Source organism: Choristoneura fumiferana, chromosome 12, assembly GCF_025370935.1.
Source record: "Choristoneura fumiferana chromosome 12, NRCan_CFum_1, whole genome shotgun sequence".
Taxonomy (NCBI): domain Eukaryota; kingdom Metazoa; phylum Arthropoda; class Insecta; order Lepidoptera; family Tortricidae; genus Choristoneura; species Choristoneura fumiferana.
In genome coordinates, this window is record NC_133483.1 from 10,342,719 (window position 1) to 10,363,136 (window position 20,418).

Consider the following 20,418-nt stretch of genomic DNA (forward strand, 5'->3'; position numbering starts at 1 on the left):
ATTTATCTATATAAGTATGTTTATTCCGTGCCCTAGTATCCATAGTACAGTCACCAGCATTTAAGATGTGACTTTCGACGGCCTGCAAAAATATCTGATCATTTGGTGGAAGGCATAATACAGTGGTGGTCATGTAATTAAGAACGATTTGAAGTTCCAGATTATTTTTAACTAAATCATGTCATGTGTGTAGTCGTGGTTCCTTCTTAGAAGTAACTAGTTACGTTATGAAACAGCCACATGAATAAGCAAACGGGATTAAGAATAAAGAATAAAAATTGCTGTCATTTTTTTACAAATTTTTTTTTATTTTCTTAGTAACAAATTCAAATAGTAATGAAGCTGGACAAATAATTAAGAACGATTTATTGAACTGTTCGAAAGTTTTTTTTATTTGAACTTAGATTAACTAAATCACACTAACGTGAAGTTTGTACACAAAAAAAGCAATGTAATACATTTTTAACTAAAATTAATAGTTAGTAGCATGTCCACGGCTTTTTATTACTGCCTTACACCGGCGAGGCATTGAATCTATCAATTTTTGACATTTCGCGAGAGAGATAGAGTTCCATTCTTCTAAGAATACGTCATACAGTTCTCTTAAATTGCCACACTGTCGATTTGAAACCTTTTTCTTGACTTCGCACCAAAGATGCTCTATTGGGTTAAGATCGGGGCTGTTGGCTGGCCAATCTAAGACAGAAACTGATTGCGATGTGAGAATTCCTTAACGGTACGTGCAGTATGCTTGGATCATTGTCGTGCTGGAATGTCCAAATAACCGGAAGCACGCCTTCTGCATATGGTAACATTGTTTCTTCCAGTATGTTTTGTATTGAAATTGATCCATGTTTCCTTCTATCAGCCTATCAGGTCCAACACCATGTCCAGAAAAACATCCCCAAATTTTTACATTTCCCCCGCCATGCTTTAAGTCACTTTTGTGTACTTTGGTCGAATGGTTATTTGGAGGCCGTCTTACATATCGTTTGCCATCAGAACATACCCTATTTATTTTTGTCTCGTCAGAAAAAGAACGTTTTTTCCACTGTCTGACTGTCCAGTTTTCATATCTTCTTGCAAATGCAAGCCGGGCTTGCCTATGACACCGTTTCAACATAGGCACCTTCCTTGCTATCCTTCCGTGCAACTTTTCTTCTACCAAACGCCTTCGAATAGTGCGTGCCGAGATTGCTGAAGGGTTGTTTTCGCCAAAATATTCTTTCTCAACTCATTAGACCTTTAAAAGGATTTTGTTTTGCCAAACGAACGATATTTCGATCATCTCGACGAGATGACTTTCTTTGTTTAGGTACACGCGGAAATTTGAAGTAGTTTGATACGTGGCAAAATGCTTTATGGCGTGGAAAACATAGTTTTTGAACATTGCAGATGATCGGCTATGTGTTTATACGACCAATTCTTGTCGCGAAGTTTTAGTATTACTTCTCTTGTAGATTTATCACAACTTTTATTTTTCCCATTGTTTTTATATGAAGCAATTGCCTTAAGACTATTACGCACTAAATGGCGCCAAATTATTCGAATAATAACTAAAACCACAAAGCGGCGGCCGTTCTCTATTTAAATTTGAATAAAAAATAAACTATTCAGCGTTCTTAATTATATGACCAGCCAGTAAGTAGTAATACTAGTTTAGATGTAATGTATAAAGTTTATCTATTTATTTTTAGCCAATTATATGTATAAATGAATTTACCGCTAGTACGGAAAAGTTTTACGATACCGAGAGAAGTACAAAAATATACATGCAGTTAGTAACACTTGTCAGTTTGAAAAAAATCTTCTCTATAAAAATCGTTCTTAATTATATGACCACAACTGTATATATTGACGATCTAACACGGTATAAGTATGTGATGATTTGTGGCCGTATAAATATAGTTTTTTGTAACGGCATAAGTATCTGACACTGGGCTGCTTAAAATATCTGATATTGCCACAAAAATCTAAATTATGTAATCCACTATCAGCATAAACATCTATTCACTGTGAACGCATAACCATCGGATCACAGGTGGCATAAACATCTAACACGATACAAATCGAAAATATGTCACTAATCTGCAAATATGACTTATTTTCTCGTTTTACGAATAGATTTTGAATACAACGATCTGACACTTCACGAGAAGAGTGCAGACTTGTCACTGCATATGCCCGTCTCACGTTTTACAAATCCCATTTTTATGAAAGAACGTAATAAATAATTCTTTGTAGCTTTTGAAATAAGAATATTCTCGTGGCTTCGTGATTTTCTAGCAAGGAGGTTAATTTAAGTCGGTTAAACTCTTTCTTTTACTAAAAATGCATGAAAAATAATGTTACGTCAGACGTCAATAATAACAATTAATTCTTGTTTTCAATCGATGATTCAATGCCATGGCGACTTATCAGGTGGATGTCCACTTGAGACATAGAAACAGCAGATACTATATAGAAATTCTCAATGATGTGCTGCTACCCTCATTGCGAATCACGTACCCAGAAATTAATCCTGTATATATGGTGCAAGACAATTCCTCTATTCACAGCAGTCGTATCGTCCGTCACTGGTTCGACCAACAAGAAAGGATTCAGTTACTTGACGACTACCCCCCCAAAAGCCCCGACTTGAATCCCATAGAAAACGTTGTGGGCTTAATGACACAGCAGTGGGACTCTACTCAAGCTAGAACAAAGGCAACTTTAACCCAGCATTGTTTTGACATCTGGGACTCCATGCGGGGATTGAATCATTGCTTCAATATGGTTATGTCTATGCGAGATAGACTAAGCGAAGTAATAAGTGCCGAGGGAGGCTATACGAAATATTAATCTTAGTTTCAATACGAAGTAGTAGTCAATTTTCAGTTTATTGAATATTATTTTTTATTTTACTATAGTTATTGAGGAAATTCCAATAAAATTACATTCATACCTACCTACCGTTTCTTATTGCACGTCGCGTTTTATGTCGTTGGATCGGCCTACAAACGCAACGTACCTAATTCTAGTTAGCAATTTTATAATCTGTCAAACTAGCGATAGCCTGAATCGTGAGACGGGCATATGCAGTGACAAGTCTGCACTCTTCTCGTGAAGTGTCAGATCGTTGTATTCAAAATCTATTCGTAAAACGAGAAAATAAAGTTCATATTTGCAGATTAGTGACATATTTTCGATTTTGTATCGTGTTAGATGTTTATGCCACCTGTGATCCGATGGTTATGCGTTCACAGTGAATAGATGTTTATGCTGATAGTGGATTACATAATTTAGATTTTGTGCAATATCAGATATTTTTAAGCAGCCCAGTGTCAGATACTTATGCCGTTACCAAAAAACTATATTTATACCGGCCACAAATCATCACATACTTATACCGTGTTAGATCGTCATATATATATGCCTTTCAACAGTGATGAGATGTTTTTGCAGTGCTGTCCATAGTCATATATTTATGCTGGTGACTGTACAAGCTTTGCTTAGTTTGGGACTAAGTCAATTGGTGTTAAAGTGTCCCATGATATTTTTTTATTTAATTCATAATGTTCCCATATATCAAATTGCTCACCCTCAACCATTGGCTGGCGGCGCCTTTTGGGAGCGCTGTGAGCATCTTCGTCTTTTTAGTTTAGGGTTACAAAACAAAAACAAAAAACTTTTAGGTCCTTTTTACCACTCTTAATCTTCTTCTATGTACCATCAGCCAAATAAGGTTCTATAAATTTTTTAAACCAAGTTCCTATCAAACGAATATGTCGCTAAAGTCGAACTTTCAAGTTGACAGACACGTCTATTGGCATTATTGTTTTATGATATGCAAACGATTATCAACTTTAGGGTGGTAGACCACATATTTGGCTGATGGTACATATACTAGTAAAACTTCATATTCAAGTTGTTATTCTTAAGTTATTGTAATTCTACTTGTCATTTCAAGTGTCTCAAAAACGGCGGAACCGCAACGCAACTCCCTTTCACCTAATCTACCATATCTTTCACCTAATCACCTATCTTCTTGCGGACCGCGACTGTTTTGTAAAATCACTTATAGTGATAGATATCTATAATACTATTCAATGGAAAAAATCAATTGTGTAAACAAAGCATTTTTTCACGATTACTCCGTAGTTACTTACATTTGAACGCCAATCCCGATCATATTCACATCTCAATGAGCTCAGCACTGTTTTTAACAATCATTTTATCATTAAATAATCGTGTAAAATGTTTATTTTATAGAATTAATGGAAGACGAAATCCGTTATATTTGTCAAATTGACATGATAATTTTTCCTCACCGAAGTTGGTCTATGGTCGGTCTAGTCTCTGGAAATTTAGTGCTTGTACCAACAAAATTAATTATTTGACTGAACCAACCTTACCTACCGATAATTATGGCTGGCTCTGCAAATTAATTTATTCGTAGATATTAATTATTTGTGTTAAGTTACACTATTTAATGAAGGTTTATAAAGGTTTTTCTAATCCTATCCTTACTATCCTACTAATCCTACAATATTATAATGTGAAAGTTTGTGAGTGAGTGAGTGAATATGTTCGTTACTTCTTCACGCTGAAACGGCTGGACGGATTTGGATGAAATTTGGCGAAAAGTTAGATAACATAGGATACTTTTATCCCGATATTCCCATGGGATAGGGATAAAATCTTGAAATAACAACCGCTCAGCTTTGTCATGAAAATTGGTATATAGATAGTTTGACATCTGGAATAAAACATAGCCTACTTTTTATTTCGATATTCCCACGAGATAGGGATAAAATTTCGAACTAATAACCGCTGGGCTTAGAGTCATGAAATTTTACCATGATTGTTTTTAATGTAATGTCAATGATTTTTAAAAATCCCGGTATTTCAGCTGTTGGACCTAATGATTTACGTGTGCGAAGCCGTGGGTAAACACTAGTTGGACGATAAAAGAGTATTATAGTAGAAATTATGTAGATTTCTATTTACTAGTACTTATCATATTTACTGTGGAGTCCATTGTTGGACCAAACAATCATTTTGAATCACTTCCCTGTGTCTACTCTCATTTCCCTGTCTTATGTAAATTTAAAAATGCCTCTTCTAAATTATATCGAAAATACAAACTGAGACATGGATGCACAGAAAAACCAGAAAAAGAGACCAGCGCTGGGAATCGAACCTAGGTCCTCAGCAATCCGTACTGCGTACTATAACCCCTACACCACCGTTGGACAGGAGTCAAGATACAAATTTCTCCTATGCACACATATCTCAGGTTGCCTTTTTCTACTACACTACTTAAGCAGCAAAAAATTCTAAATTAATCCATATTTTAACTGACCCTTTCAATTCTAAAATACTCCATCATAACCCTTGGGGAAAATATACGTCAAAAATATAAGTGGATATACATGTTCACCATTTTTAAAATTCTACCCTTAAAGGGTATATAAAGGAGTGTAAGTTTGTATGGAAAAAACGTTAGGTATATATATTTGAAGATATACCTAATTCTAACTTCGTTAAAATGCTATTAAACATTTTAAGTTAAAAGGGACATGGAAACATTGTGAATGACTCTTGAACAGGACTAAGAGAATACGTGACAAACATTAAATAATGAAATATGAGTAAATTCAAAATAATTATTTACTGCTGATTGAAGTATCTTAAAGAGCTTTCACATCACTAGAGCCAACGTCAGTCAGTCAGTCAGCCAGTCGTCAGTCAAGTGTCAATGTCAGTCACCACATTTGTTTACACAATTGATTTTTTCCATTGAATAGTACCATACGTATTGTAGATATCTACGTATTGTAGATATCTACGTATTGTAGATATCTACCTACAATAGGTACAAAATTATCTTATCTTACAAGGTGCGGCGGCCTGCCTTTATCATTTTTTTTGACTATGTGGCCCATGTCTGCCGAACGGTTGCTCCTGATATAAGGTATTTACCGATAAGCACGGGTTGCGCGATGTCGGGCGGCGCGCCGACGGTGCAGAGCGCGGGTCCGTGGTTCCCGGCCGACACCACCCACGACACGCCGTAGCGGTTCACCACCGAGCAGATTATGTCGCCCACGCGCCTGCAATCAACGTTCAACATCAGCGCTGAACGCCAGGCTTCTGGGCTGCCCAGAGACCGGTACCAGGTCAATAGGCTCAGCACTGGCACTACCGAGCCTTCTTGCACAATGAGGGCTATCGTTTTTTGTCTTACTAGATGGCGCCACTGTTGCGTGAGGTTTTTAAGTGTGACCTTCAAACTCAAAGTCTGTTATTACGGGCGCGAAAACAAAGTTTAGATTAAAATCATCTAAATAAATAAAAGTGAATCGTAAAATGTGTTGCTAAGCGCAAAACTCGGGACCGGCTGGACGTATTTGGCTAATTCTTTTTTTGTTGTGTTTGTTATTATCAAGAGAAGGTTTTTATGATAGAGAAATTACAACGGGGGCGAAGCCGCGGGCAACAGCTAGTATTTAATACATCTTAAAACCGTACCATAAAAAGCCCCGTTTTGTTCGGAAAAAAAGGGAGGACAAAAGTTTTCGAAAGACAAAACTGTCTCAGAACACAGACATTCATTGCCCCTTATCGCATAATTTCCATAATTAATTTCAGGTAATGCAAAATATTCACAAAATTATTCTAATTATAAATAAACCCACGTAGCTCATCCAAAAACTATGAGATTTGACATTTCGGAGAGCTCACGCTACACTAGCGCCTCTAGCGGCGAATCCATACGCGATAGCCCTCATTGTGGTTGGGCAAGTTTGGTTCGACCGTTTTCCCAAAATTGCCATTTCTCAGTAGCACGTCACGTCTCCTTTCCGTCCATTTGGACTTTTTCCCGAATGCTTCCTTCCTCAATATGCTTTATTACAGTAATAAACTGAATTTTATTATTATACATCAAAATTGGGAAAATACGCGATTGCGAAAATAAGATTCAGTAAAACAGCAATTGGGAAAAAGAGCATTCGTGAATAAAAGCGAATGGAAATTTTGCTAATAGGAAATAACAATTTTGGGAATATGATCCAACAAATCCCTGGTATGATATCTAATTGAGCCGAAATTTTTGGCATAGGTCGTTTGAATTTGGTGGTCCGGCCAGGAGCGTCTTTGTAGGATTCTCTTCAACAGTCAATGAATTTCATTGACTTATAACATGGAACAGATAGGTACATAATTTGGATGGCAGTGTATATACAGTAAACCAATATACAGAGAGCGCGCGAGTTGAATGCAGTCGGGGCCTGAGGTGAAGAGCGGGAGCCTCTCCCCCGAGGCCTCGCCTCAAGTGTAGTGCTGTCTTTGATAGCTGTCGTTTACATATAGATTGCGTCAAAACTCATATTGCACCCCTAATAACGACTGATCATTTCCGCGGTTTAATCGAGTTACATCCATCGTGTTGAGTCACGTTGCGACGAAACAAATAAAAGGTTAGGTGCCAAGATGTGTTTCTTGCGGCGCTTGGCAATGATGGTCTCCGAAAGCGCTGGTAGTTTTATGACGTGTAAAAGTGCCCATTGTACTGAAAATGATTTTGATTTTGCATACCTAAAGAGCGAAAGATATGACATATGCTTCTATATGTCCATAAATTTGTCATCATTAATTCTGATTGGTTTTTTGGTCTTTTTGTATTTTTTATTTCAACTCTAAATTTGTTACTTTTACAGGTTTCGAAAAGTCTCTCGACGAAACATAGATGTCGCTAGTGCATATAAGCAACCTGAGATATGTATGCATATAGTCTAGACAGCAGCACGCAGCACTGATCAATGAGGACCTGGGTTCGATTTCCAGTGCTGGTCTCTTTTTCTGGTTTTTCTGTGCATCCATGTCTCAGTTTGTATTTTCGATATCATTAACTCTAATAAGTTCGCAACACTATCGCATTTCTGAGCTCTGCATTCAACCCGTGCGCTATCTGCAGTACAGTTAGCAAAAAAATCTTGTATTAAAAATTATACTTAACCAACTCGACTCACCCAGTATTACACCAGTGCGCATGCTCCCCGTAGCTCATATTGATAACATCCACTTTGATCCGTTTGCTGAGCTCCATAACCTTGATGCAGGCGCGTATGAGCGCGGTGCCCGTCTCCATGGAGACCAGGCGGCTGTCCCCAATAGTGAGGGACACTATCTTGGCGCCGGGGGCCACGCCGTTCTTGTCCGGAGCATCGGGGAAGTAGCCGCTCGCTATGGCCGCTACATGAGTTCCGTGAGTTGCTGGGAAGTTCATTGTTATTGATTTATCAAAAAAACTGGCTTTTAGCGACAAGCAAAGTGACAAAGTTAAGTACTGAATAGGTTAACATAAATATGTCTTCAAAAATTAATACGGTATATTAGCATCGAGTTAGTCAGTACTAAGTAGTCAGAATTTTGAGTGTCGTCGGTTGTATAATTAAAGTCACTTTTATTGTCAACTTAGGTTCTGGAAAATTATGTACGACGGCGAGCAAAGCAAGGTGTTAGCTCAGAACGCGCGAGCCGAGCGAGCGAAGTGACCGCGCGGCAGCAGCGACCGATTAACTGCCATAACTAAGACCAATTAATAAGGGAGAGATTTATGTTGCTATGCTGAAACATAGAATGCAATTTATAATTTATTGATATGGACCTTCATTGATAGGGCCATGTTATAAATAGTCATACATAGGTGGGGGTGGTAATTTTTATAGTAATAATGGTGTGAAGTCTAAAAACTTTCAAAATCGGTGTGCCGTAACTTGTAGCCCTAAAATACCAACTGAACCAATTGATTACTCACAACACATTCCAACAACTTCCAGCGTGCGTCCTTCGTCATGCACATTGATGCTGACAGTCATCTCGTCTATAGGGGTTAGGTGGGAGTGCTCGTGTGTCACACTGTACTCCCCGAGACAGGGCCCCGAGGCCAGGTCCCCAGTCTCCGATGTGTCGATGCATGCTCTGTGGATAGCGTGAAATTGCATGCATGCATAATAATAAATGGATGGAATAATATATACAAACTAACAACTATTAAATAAAAATCTTTCTTAGGGATCCATATTTTATTAAAAGGAAACCTTTAGGATACAGTGATTAAAAAACATATTTTCAACGAATTGCGGTAACCAAAAAACCTGGTATTCAATTTGAGGTTCTTTTGTTTTTTATTCTTCTGGATGGCAAAGAAACAATTGGGTCTCCTGATGGTAAGAGATCACCACCGCCGATAAACATCTGCAACACCAGAGGTATTGCTGGTGCGTTGCCAACCTAGAGGCCAAAGATGGGATACCTCAAGTGCCAGTAATTTCACCAGCTGTCTTATTCTCCATGCTGAAACACAACAATGCAAGCACTGCTGCTTCACGGCAGGATTAGCAAGCAAGATGGTGGTAGCTATCCGGGCGGACCTTGCACAAGGTCCTACCACCTGCAAAAGTTGTCCTAGATACTTGAAATTTGGTAATAGCTCTTGTAGCACAACCAATAAGAAGAGTATGAAAATTTACAACCATATCTTATTACCTCCACACAGTTCCATCATGGAACAGCACACAGTCATAGGTGGGTCCAAGGTCATTGTACTTCTTCTCGGCTGATTGCAGCACCTCTACCCTGGACTCCAGTTCCTCCTTGAGCAGTTTGTCCTCCAAACTGAGAGTGGGGTTCTTTGATACTGTCGGAAAAATTGTTCATGAGAAAAGGTTTCATGTGGGCTCCTACAAAAAGTTGAATTGAGCACCAGGCCAGATTTCTAACGCAGACATGCTTTGTCACAATTGAAACAGTTTGGTGATTGGTCACCATTTAGTGTTACATTTTGAAGCCATTTAATTTAATAAGGCATTTTCTGGCCTATTGATACAAAAAAACAACACGGGAAATGTGCAATGTCATGTTCTGCGTCAATATTAATTTGCAAGAGCTTAAGACTTTCTTCAAAATACTCAAACATCACATGATAAATGGACTCAAATGGAATAATGTGACAACAGTGCTTCACACAAGTGCTTATCATTACTTATCATTATATGGAATAATAATTATCTTTCATATTAATGGATAAAGTTAGTAACATAGCCATGAATGGTTAAACCTTATTAACCCTTTATAAGGCAGAGACGATTTAGCAACCACATGAATTGATTTGGAAATTCTACCTTATTCTTTTAGTAATAAGTTACAATAGTCATTGTATTTATTGAAAATACTACTAGCTTAAAAAACATCCTTTGCTAGGTATGTATTCGATAGCTGCTTTTGATTTTGTGGTAGTATGTTCCAATAAATGGAGCCCTATAAAAGGTTAAGGGGCTGTTTTACCATCCATTGATTAGCGTTAACCGATGTTTAAATGTGATGCCGTCTCTGTCTATTCGAACAAAACAAATAGAGATGGCATCACACCTAACCACCAGTTAACACTAATCAATGGATGGTGAAACAGCCCCTAGGAAAAAAGAATAGTTTGTTACATTTAAAAGTCAAAGTTGCATACTGTCCAAAGGAAAAACCTAATTATTCTCTAATTATGAATAGACCCTGTTATCAAGCGGGCAGTTTGGTGCCTAGCAACATTAGTGATGTGCAATAGTCCACAAGACAGTGATAAGGAAGAGAATAAGCTATTAGTGGTGGAGAGGAAGATCTACAGGAAGATTCTGGGACCTACAAGACAAGTGGATGGAGCCTGGCGTGTCAGGAGAAATGTGGATGTGAAAGACCTGGTGGGCGAGCCCAACGTTATAGGCGAGAGCAAGTCTGCGCGGCATCATTGGCTCGGCCACGTGGAGATAATGGGAAAGGATCGTGCGGCCAATCGGAAGGACTAGGTATTGATGGTTGGATGTTGGATGAAGTCCGAAAAGACCTGTGCGACATGCAGGTGGCAGACTGGCGCCTTGTTGTACAGGATAGGAACAATTGGCGGAGTCTTGTGTCGGAGGCCAAGATCCACTTTGGGTGGCTGAACCGGCGAAGTAAGTAATGTTAGTAAAAACTTTTTTTCAATTGAGTTTTCTGATTAATTTCGGAATTCCCCTACATAGGCCACAATGTCGAGACTTGAATAGTTTGTATTGCAGATCACTAATTTTCGATAGCCACCAAACTGCCCGCTTGATAATATTATATGAATCTCAATTCTCATTAACTATTTAAATTAGGATTTTCTGTAATAACAAAAATCAAGAAAACAGGACTCATAGAATTCTGTAAAATAATTCAACCATCCTATCTTCAGATTGTTAAACATTTTAAAGACTGGCATCACTTTATTCTGAGGAAAAAATACCTATAAAATAAACAGACTTATTTGATCAGTTTTCAAGGCATGAGGATAAAGGAAAAACTATTTTAAATTGTTTAAAGTGCAAGTAATGCTCGTTATTTGTATAAAATACCTACCAACATCACTCTCAAAGTCTTGTAATTGTTTGTTAGCTTCAGCATAAGCTGGCTTGTGGCCAATGTCCCATAAATGCTCTTTCCTGTGCTCCTGAATTCGCTCCTTCAGTTTTGAAGGATACAAACTAAAGGGATAGAGTATACCCACTCTCCACTCCCCAGTTGGGTTCTTCCAAGTCTCTGGAATCTAAAGCAGAATAACAATTTAATTATATGTTATCAAGTTTATGAACTTGTTTCTAACTGGTTAGCTCATGAATTAGATGCAACAAGTAAGTAATTAATACGTATTTATAGCAGTTTGTTGCGTCATGAGTGAATACTTACCTTCAGTTTACGGCCTGTGAGGCCGGTAATGCAACCGTCAACAACTTTCCTAATAACCGTACTAGTGTCCACATCACCGCAACCGCTGCAGTCGAACCTCTCTATAACCTTTGTCTCACCCGTACTAGTCACCTAAAAACCAAAACAACCCTTAAAATTAATAAAAACCGATTTAAAATAGCAACGAAACAAACATGACAAGACAACTTTCTTACCTCGAGGCCGGACGCTGCCGGGTCGACTCCGGAGTCAAAAATCGCAATAACGGTATCTCGGCCATCGTAGGCAGGATTTTTATTTAGAAAAGAGACAACCCCTGTCTCTTTTTTCGGCAATAATCCCCAAACAGGGAATTCACAGTCGATCGGTACGTCTGCCATTTTTGATGACCCGATATCTAGTGTTGCCATGTAAATTAAAAAGCCAAATTAGAAGTAAAGTATGATGCTCACTGTAATAAAATATTTTTTTGGTCTTTTGCAAGCGTGCTATAAAGTTTAGGAGAGCTTTGTAATGGTTGTAATATAACTGGCTGGAAAATTTAAAAACTCATTTCATTGCAATGACTTTTCAACGTCAATATTGTCATACAGTAAGCAAACTATAATACAAAACATTGAAATATTGCTGTACAAGATTTAATTGTAATAATTATGTGGTTTAATATTCTTCCGGCTTACACCATTATAACGGCCTGCATGGGCCTCCCGGGGTTGGGCCTTTGGTGGGCTCATTATTTAGTTTTGGGAAACGTAAGCTGAACAAAATTATTTTCAATCGTCAACTTTTGTCCTTTGAGTAGTTTCCTTTTTAGTCTTTAACATAAACTACTACAACGAACCAAGATGCAATTTGTAGCAAAATTCGATTGATAAAGTTATACATGATATAAAAATACAAGATTGTACTTACTTTTTTCTTGAACACAGTCTTTAACTTCTAATATATTAACGGGTAACACACAGTCTACTGTCACTTGGCGAACGAAAAATACATTAGTACTTCTACAATAATTCGTTCGAGTATTTGTTAAAATGTGGTACGAAATTCTACCAAGTTTCTGCATCATTACAGCAGCTCTAGGCTTGCCTGGATGGGGGCTCTATCATTGTCACAATTTAATCTTAGGCAACGTAAGTTCACAACATAAACAACCTATTAGGTAACACTCCGACTCCACATTTTGCACAGATAAACGATAAAAGCTATGAAACCTCTTTAGTTTATATTGTAATTAATTAAAAATCATAATCGGAAGTTTATGAATCAATTCGCACGTTTATAATTTAAGTTTGTCACAGATTTCCCTATTACCAGAAGTTAGGACTGTGTATAACTAGATTATGGGTAAAGACTGACTAGACTAAAGCAGGGCAGGAGGGGGAGGGAAAAGTATAACAGCAGTAGCACAGTGTATTATTATTAGTTAGGTTAACTCATTTGAAAATGGAAGAGCAGTTTATTTCTTCTAAAATTAAGGAGACAGGAATTTGGAGCATATTGCCATATTTTTAAAATATAGTTGACCAAATAAGTGCTTTACATAATAAGGCTTATTATCACATTGACTTGTAAGTGAAGGGTATTTTTAGGCCAACTATTTAATTTTATCTCATTTATCTTTTTCATTTCAGCATTACAGACGCTCCATGATTGATAGGTGGGACCGCCACAACTACCAGCGTGACATGAGGCTTACTGGAAACCCTTACAAAGTTAATGTAAGTTACTTATCAAGGTAAGGAGTTAAGTATTGTAAGGTTGAGGTACTCTGTCCGAATAAAAGGTAACTTTAGTTGATATGAAAACCACATAATGGAAGGGTCTATACTTTGTTTCATTTAACAATAAAAATTTGATGTTTATGTTTTAATAAAACAAAATGTTACTGAACATTATGTTTTCTACTTTTTTTTAAATCATGTATGTACAAGCCAAATGGAAAACTCTTCTATGAGCCCTATGTCCCTAGTGAGGGATAACAGGATCACATCATCATCATCATCGTCATGTATGTACAAATGAATAAACAGCGGGTGACACTATTTACTGGCATGGATAATACCGACATGGCAATACCAACCCATTATTTTGTGTACACGCCCATACAAACTGAGAAGGGTTTGTATGGGCGTGTACACAAAATATAATGTTGGTATTCCATGTCAGTATTGTACGTCCGGTAAATAGTGTCACCATAAGCAGCTGCTCCCGATGGAGTAGATACAGCCCTTTATGTGTGTGGTGAGTTTTTATGCTGGACATCCTGACCAAAAATGTTTTGTCTCTTTTTTAACCTTTTAACCGCCAATACGTTTTGAATGAATGAATGAATGAATGAATGTATCACCACCTAAACCGAAACTAAATGACATTTTGTCTTAATTATGAGACAGACAATGAGCTGGATAATTTTTGTTCAGACAATGGCAGTTAAGGTTAACTGACAGTAATTTCTCATATGATTAGTTCTGTTTAATTATTTTGGATTCATTTGTTAGTAAAAATACTCTGTAGAGTCAGCCTTGTAAATCAATTGATCGGAATAAAACAGAGGTCTAGATAATTATTCTGTAGTGACAAAATTATGACATGCCAATTATTTTTCAGTTTTAAGCATAGTCTGCATGGACAATTAGCTGTTTTGCAACAAACCTGTAATTTATGATAACTATTATTTTTGTTTTTATTGCAGGGACTGGAATCAATCCCAGACACGGACAAGTAAATTATTGCACTGAATTCACAGTACAACTGTAGTGTAAAATATTTAAATGAATTATGCTAAATAAATTCATTCTTTAAGTAGATATTTTCTTAATTTAATCAACTAGATCCCTGTATATGCCCATGATGATCCATGGGTGTTACAAATAACATTAATTTAAACATGCATTACATACTGGGAACAGCTGCTGATAATAACTGATCTGATAAATAGATAATTAGAACCGCCTACACAACTTAGTTTCATCGGAGTGCTGCTGATAACATCTGATATAGACTAAAGGAGCGCCCACACCGCTGTTCAAAATACGGAGACGGTACGGAATCGCAGTGACGTGCCGTTAGCGTCACGATTTTGCTGCATGACCTCCACAGATCACTAGACTTATTTTCTTCCTTTTAGTTTTTAAGGCAGTCGGGGTTTTTGATTTTTTAATTTTTATCGCATGCTCTCCCCTCCCCATCCGTGCTTAAAATACGGAATCGCAGTGACGTGCCGTAAATGGCAGCAGGGCTACTACGAACTACGAAACTCGAAGTTCGTATCGTACCGTCCCTCTCGCTCTTGTATTAAATAGTATAAGTGTCAGAGGGACCGCATGACACGAACTTCGAGTTTTGTTCGTAGTTAGGTCTTTACCGAACAAAAGTCGTGATGTTTATGGCGAGTCACTGCGATTCCGCAGCGCACAGACTACTAAGAGATACTAACGTATCCGCAACGTTTGCGTATTTTAAGCAGCGGTGTGGAAAGCATGCAAAAAAACCGGTGCGCATACGAGATTGGTCGCACCTTTATTCTTCAACATATTTATCACATTGTTTTCTTTGTAAGTATTTAATGTTTTGCACATAGGGGCTAATGTGACAAATTTGTACGATGCCCGTTTCAAAATAAAAATAATATAAGGTAAGGAGTGCAGAGGTAAGAAGCGCAAACTCTGTGTTGGTAGGTAAGTATGCAAAAGAGTCCGTCGAAGTGTAATAGTCGTGAAATACAACAGCGCTACACAGTACAGTTATTATTACTGCGTAGAACGAAACGCGTTATTTGTCAGTTCATCAGTTGACCGACATTGACAGTGAAGTGACAGACAAATAAAGTCAGTAAATTTTAGCGCGAATCGGACAAAATACTTGAAAATACTACTAAAATAAACAAAAACAAACGTAACGTACATTACACAAAAGTCAAAAATAATGGGTTGTGAGTAATAAATATTTATGAATAATTTTAATGATCGTACACTAAGTACTATTACTATGACCGACAATTGCTTCGTCGACATCACCGTTGAATTCCTGACCGTCGCTTTCCACAACATCTTATACTATGCTTCAGTGTACCCCGAAAGCGTTTTTGAAACAAGAAGAAAGTACAGCGTTGTTGTATATCGTTGTACGCATCCCGAGATCAACCAGTACATCGATCTTTGTCTCAAAAGCATAGCGGAATGTTTGAAAAACGAACAGCTGAGTCGGACCGAGTTTTTGGTTACAGATAACAAGTATGAACCTCTCATCAAGTTTGTTTTTAATTTCGACAAACGGCCACAGTTTGATGAGACTTTGGACGCCTATTTAATACAGGCTGAGCAAAACTTGCGGGCATTCTGCTTAAGCTTAGCCAGTAATAGAAGTAAGTTTGTTGTCCCTGATGACTGTAGTTTCAAAATCCATATTCATACAAATGAATCAAATGCCATTGCAATGGCAAATAATCCTGATTTAGAAGACTTTCCGCTTGTTGAAGTGAAAGAAGGGTTTGAGGACACAAATCATATTATTCCACTACGAAGGTTTGATGTCAGGTGTTTTAATATTGATACTTATATTGAATTAAAATAGAATGTTTGCTTTATAAAAATATTATAAAATATGTGTTTAATATTGTAATAATTATTTTTTTATATGAATAAAATAACCATACACCAAGCAGTGATTTATAATAAACTTAATATTTCTGCATATTTTTTTTATAATTAATTTTAATTTATTACCAAGGCATTCAAGCCACTTAATATTAAATATTTTAAAAGTTAGCAATACTAACTTGATGCTGAAAGTGACCTATCGTTTTTTGTTTTATAAAAATCTTAACTTGAGTGTTTTTCCTTCCGTTTCTACTTAAACACCATCCATGTTTTCCAGTTTAACTTTCAAGCACCTCCACCTTGAATATACCTCATCCCAATCAACATAAGCCCCAATCAGCTTCCTTCTGTTAATGGAAGTGTCTTCATATGCATTTCGTCCATGCAGCAACCTTATGTTGTCAAAGGTTAAAATATCCCCAGCCTTCGTTTTGAATTTGGCAGAGAACTTGTGATTCAAATTTAAAAATAATGCCCATGCTTCATACCAAGGCTCTACTTGCTCTATCGGTCCTGGGAAATAGTTCCCCCTTTGCGGTACAGAGAAATTTACTCTGATAATTTCTCCATGTCCATCTAAAACTAGTACCGGAGATCTGTACAGTTTGTAGAACTCATTTCCGTGTTCCGTACCAATGTTGCTCCATTCTATTTCTATGTTGGTTAATAATTTAAACTCCTTTGGATGGTTCTCTTTCATGTATAATGCAATGTAATGACTGTCACTAAGCAGATTCTCTCCTCCCTTACTCTGAGTTTGCTCCAAACAATGCAGCATATTCACCCCAGGACAGTATTCATAGTATGGCAAGTCCGTATGCATTTGCAGGTTGTTGGAGAGATATGCCACATTACTTGGGTTCGCAACATTTTGTACTATGAATTTATCACCATAATGTGTTTTCCTTGTGAATCCTATAGTGTCTATTATCTTGTCGATGGTTTCAGTGGTGTTTGGTGTATTTTGAATCAACGCAACTCCATAAACAGATAGATTGTGCAACCAGTTGTAAAGAGCTTTATCAGAGTTGAGGATTTCTTTATAGTCATGTTTAGTACAGATTTCTTGAAAGTCTTTACCATCCCATGTGCTTTTGTTAGGCTTAAAAATTGCATCGTTATATAACTTCTTGTTTTCAGATGTAAAATTTCTAAATTTTAACCAGTTCAGATCGAATTCTGAGGTATGACCGTCGTCCCATGTGAGCTTCACTGATTTTTCGTTTGCATTTACATCTTTTACCTTCACTTTTAAATTGAAGTTGCTCCAATCCACTGTTCTGCTTTTGGCTGACCGGTGGAAGCAAGATTTGCACTGACAATTATCTCTTAACCAAACATAAGGATACTGCAGAGTTTGACCACTGACTACCAGTTTAAGTGTGTCTTTGAACAACACATTGTGTGTGTGTATTTTAACACTTTGATTTTTATTACTTTTAATAATACCGGTTGGAGGTTTTTCAAAGCGAACATTTTGCGCTTGTACTCAATGTTAGAGTGATAACAGGAGATAAGTTGGCAGTAATGTTTGAGTACTTTGAGTTATCTTAATTAAACTGTATACATTCATAACGAAGGTTGGCTTGTAATTGGTGTAAGTTGACCTTTGATCATTATTGTTAGATGTTTATATTCAACACAGCAGACAAAAAATATTTTTATTTTCGTGTTACAACAAGGTCATCGTTACAACGATCTTCATTTTCTAAAGTGATTATGACGAGTCACATTCCCTTATTATAACTGTATGGATTAAATAAAATAAAATAGTGTTTAGAATTTTACAGTCATTTATTTACATGTCAACAAGAAAATATAACGATAAAAATGTACTTCTTTACAACAACCATTTAACAACAGAGTCGTGCTGTTCTACAGAATAAATAAATGAAATCACGATTGAGGTACTTATTTGCATTAGGTATGATTACATAACATAGTTTTTGAACAACAGCAAGTATTTACGGTACAGTCCACCAATTTCATTCCTAGGAACCTAGAACCGTGTTGAAATATCATTTTAAGTCATTCGATAAACTTTGTTATCAACAGCTAAAATTATTTACTAAGGTAACGTTTCATGGTTGCCCTGGAATCAAATTAGTTAACTGTACCTATGGATAATCAAGGAATTGCTTATGTTTAAAACTTTTACGATCTCCATTCAATTCCTAACAAACTTAAGCCTTCTTATTGCTAAAATTACGTCTTAAGTTTCGGCCACATTGTAGCGGCTGTGGTCACAAGTAGATTAGATACATATAATATGGCCGAAACGCTATACTCTTATAAAAGGCTCATGTTTTTTGCATTCAAAGTGCCTTTGGCTCGCTGGCCCGATCCTTTCAAAGAACTAATTATATTAAACTATTTCGATCGACTATTACGTTTTATAACTACAGGCGTCATAGGCAGCGATTAAACAAAGCTTTATTATAATTTTTTCTTCAACTTTTTTATCGCTTTTTTTATTGGATTCTTGAAATTTACCTACTCCATTCGTCAGCTATTCAGTAAATAACAAGCACATAATCTTACAAAAAATAATAACTATCACCTCGTAAGCTATGCTTTTCAAAGTTTCCACTTAATTCTAGTATGTATAAGTATTTGATCTAATATAAACTCGCGATTTTTCATACTGACAAACACAATATCGCTAGATGGCGCCTCCGACGAGAGATTCGTTTGACGTCAAAATCTCGCTTGGGCCTGCAGGGCTACTATGAAACTAGAAACTCGCAGTTCGTATCGTACCGTCCCTCTCGCTCTCGTATTAAATAGTATAAGTGTCAGAGGGACCGCACGACACGAACTTGGAGTTTCCAGTTTCGTAGTAGCCCTGCTGGCTCGTTACGTATCAATCAATGAGCAACTACTCAGAGAAAGCAAAAGAAAATAAGATCAAACGCGGGTAGTAGAAAAAGTCGCGCGGTTAACGAACATAATACAATCCTGCAATGCAATCCTACAAAATAGCCCGAAACATGTGAAAGCTAAACTCGATTTAAGACGTGAGTGGTCCGTTACAATATCATTTAATACATAGGGGCTGTTTCACCACCCATTGATTAATATTATTTGACGGATAAATGTGATGCCGTCTCCGTCTGTTCGAAGAAAACAAACAGAGACGGCATCACGTGTATCCGTCAAATAAATTTATTCAATGGATGGTGAAACAGGGGGATAGTCTAATTGGCGCTAGTATCGTAAGCTCTGTTAGACAACTTTAAAGTTTACGTCACTTTTGTGCTTGGTAAAGTAAGTAAATGAGCCAATCATAATGTTATTAAATATGATTATGTGTTAAATAATGAAATTGTACAGAGGACAACAACTGTAAAGGACTTAGGGAGTGTACATTGAGTAAGTTAATTTTTGTGAGCAATACAAACATTACTAATAGGGCCTTTAAACTACTGGTTCGTAACTTAGGACTGGAAGGGAGTTCCAGAGCCTAATATATTTTTAATTCTTTTATAACTCCTTGGTGAGGCCAAATCCTGGAATTCTCGGGCGGATTTGAAATCCTCAGTATAACGTTTAAGGGACTCAATTGAGAGAATCAAAATAACTAATAAAACATTTAAACTTTAAAAGCTTCGCGATCTGGAAAACATTTGATGTGAATGCATCTTCGAGAGGAGGCGCAACGTTCAGAGATCAGGTCATGTTATTAAAAATATTATTAAACGAGGATGACTCCCGTATCTTTTGAGTAAATTAGTTAAGAGTACCTCGCCTGAATCGAGAAATCTTAATTGTATGCTCATGTACCCTTTACTCATCGCAAATATGCTGCGGACTCATTTGTAAAATGTATAACATCAAATTCCTCTGATATGGATATATTTAGCAATTTCTTAAGTAAATATAAAGACGCATTAAGTATAGTTAAGTAATGTTATGCCATTTTTTTGAAGAATGGGTTATAGCAACGTTCTCTTTTTGCAAGTCGTACCTTCGTTTGTTTGGTGTTTGTTATTCTTTAGCTTTAATACTTTAATTATGGGAATTAATAACCTGTGGCAACTTTGTTGGTTAATGTTTGAGTCATTGTTTACAATGT

The 20,418-nt window shown here is 36.9% G+C and overlaps 3 protein-coding genes across 3 annotated transcripts in view; 1 reads left to right on the forward strand and 2 right to left on the reverse strand.

Annotated features, from left to right (window-relative positions):
• Positions 1 to 12,874, reverse strand: part of LOC141433631 (tripeptidyl-peptidase 2-like) — a 34,033-nt gene extending 21,159 nt beyond the window's left edge. The window contains exons 1-8 of the mRNA XM_074095736.1: positions 12,655 to 12,874; positions 11,958 to 12,139; positions 11,743 to 11,874; positions 11,416 to 11,602; positions 9,535 to 9,685; positions 8,804 to 8,967; positions 8,016 to 8,259; positions 5,965 to 6,095 (exon numbers count right to left, since the gene is read on the reverse strand). Of these exons, the coding sequence (XP_073951837.1) occupies positions 5,965 to 6,095; positions 8,016 to 8,259; positions 8,804 to 8,967; positions 9,535 to 9,685; positions 11,416 to 11,602; positions 11,743 to 11,874; positions 11,958 to 12,139; positions 12,655 to 12,811 (1,348 nt within the window). The 5' untranslated portion in view covers positions 12,812 to 12,874. The remainder of the gene's footprint in view (positions 1 to 5,964; positions 6,096 to 8,015; positions 8,260 to 8,803; positions 8,968 to 9,534; positions 9,686 to 11,415; positions 11,603 to 11,742; positions 11,875 to 11,957; positions 12,140 to 12,654) is intronic.
• A 2,525-nt stretch (positions 12,875 to 15,399) lies between these two features.
• LOC141433273 (mitotic spindle assembly checkpoint protein MAD2B-like) lies at positions 15,400 to 16,437 on the forward strand. The gene has a single exon (XM_074095238.1). It carries the CDS (start codon positions 15,694 to 15,696, stop codon positions 16,315 to 16,317), a length of 624 nt encoding a protein of 207 aa, XP_073951339.1. The 5' UTR covers positions 15,400 to 15,693; the 3' UTR covers positions 16,318 to 16,437.
• Positions 16,405 to 18,134, reverse strand: LOC141433271 (gamma-butyrobetaine dioxygenase-like). Its single transcript, XM_074095237.1, is given in 2 exon segments — positions 16,405 to 17,768; positions 17,771 to 18,134. Coding segments are annotated over 2 exon segments (1,221 nt in total). The 5' UTR covers positions 17,820 to 18,134; the 3' UTR covers positions 16,405 to 16,596.
• Positions 18,135 to 20,418: the final 2,284 nt, after the last annotated feature.

Excerpts from the sequence above, each read along its gene's own strand:
- LOC141433273 (XM_074095238.1), top strand. The coding sequence starts at position 15,694 with ATGAATAATTTTAATGATCGTACACTAAGTACTATTACTATGACCGAC.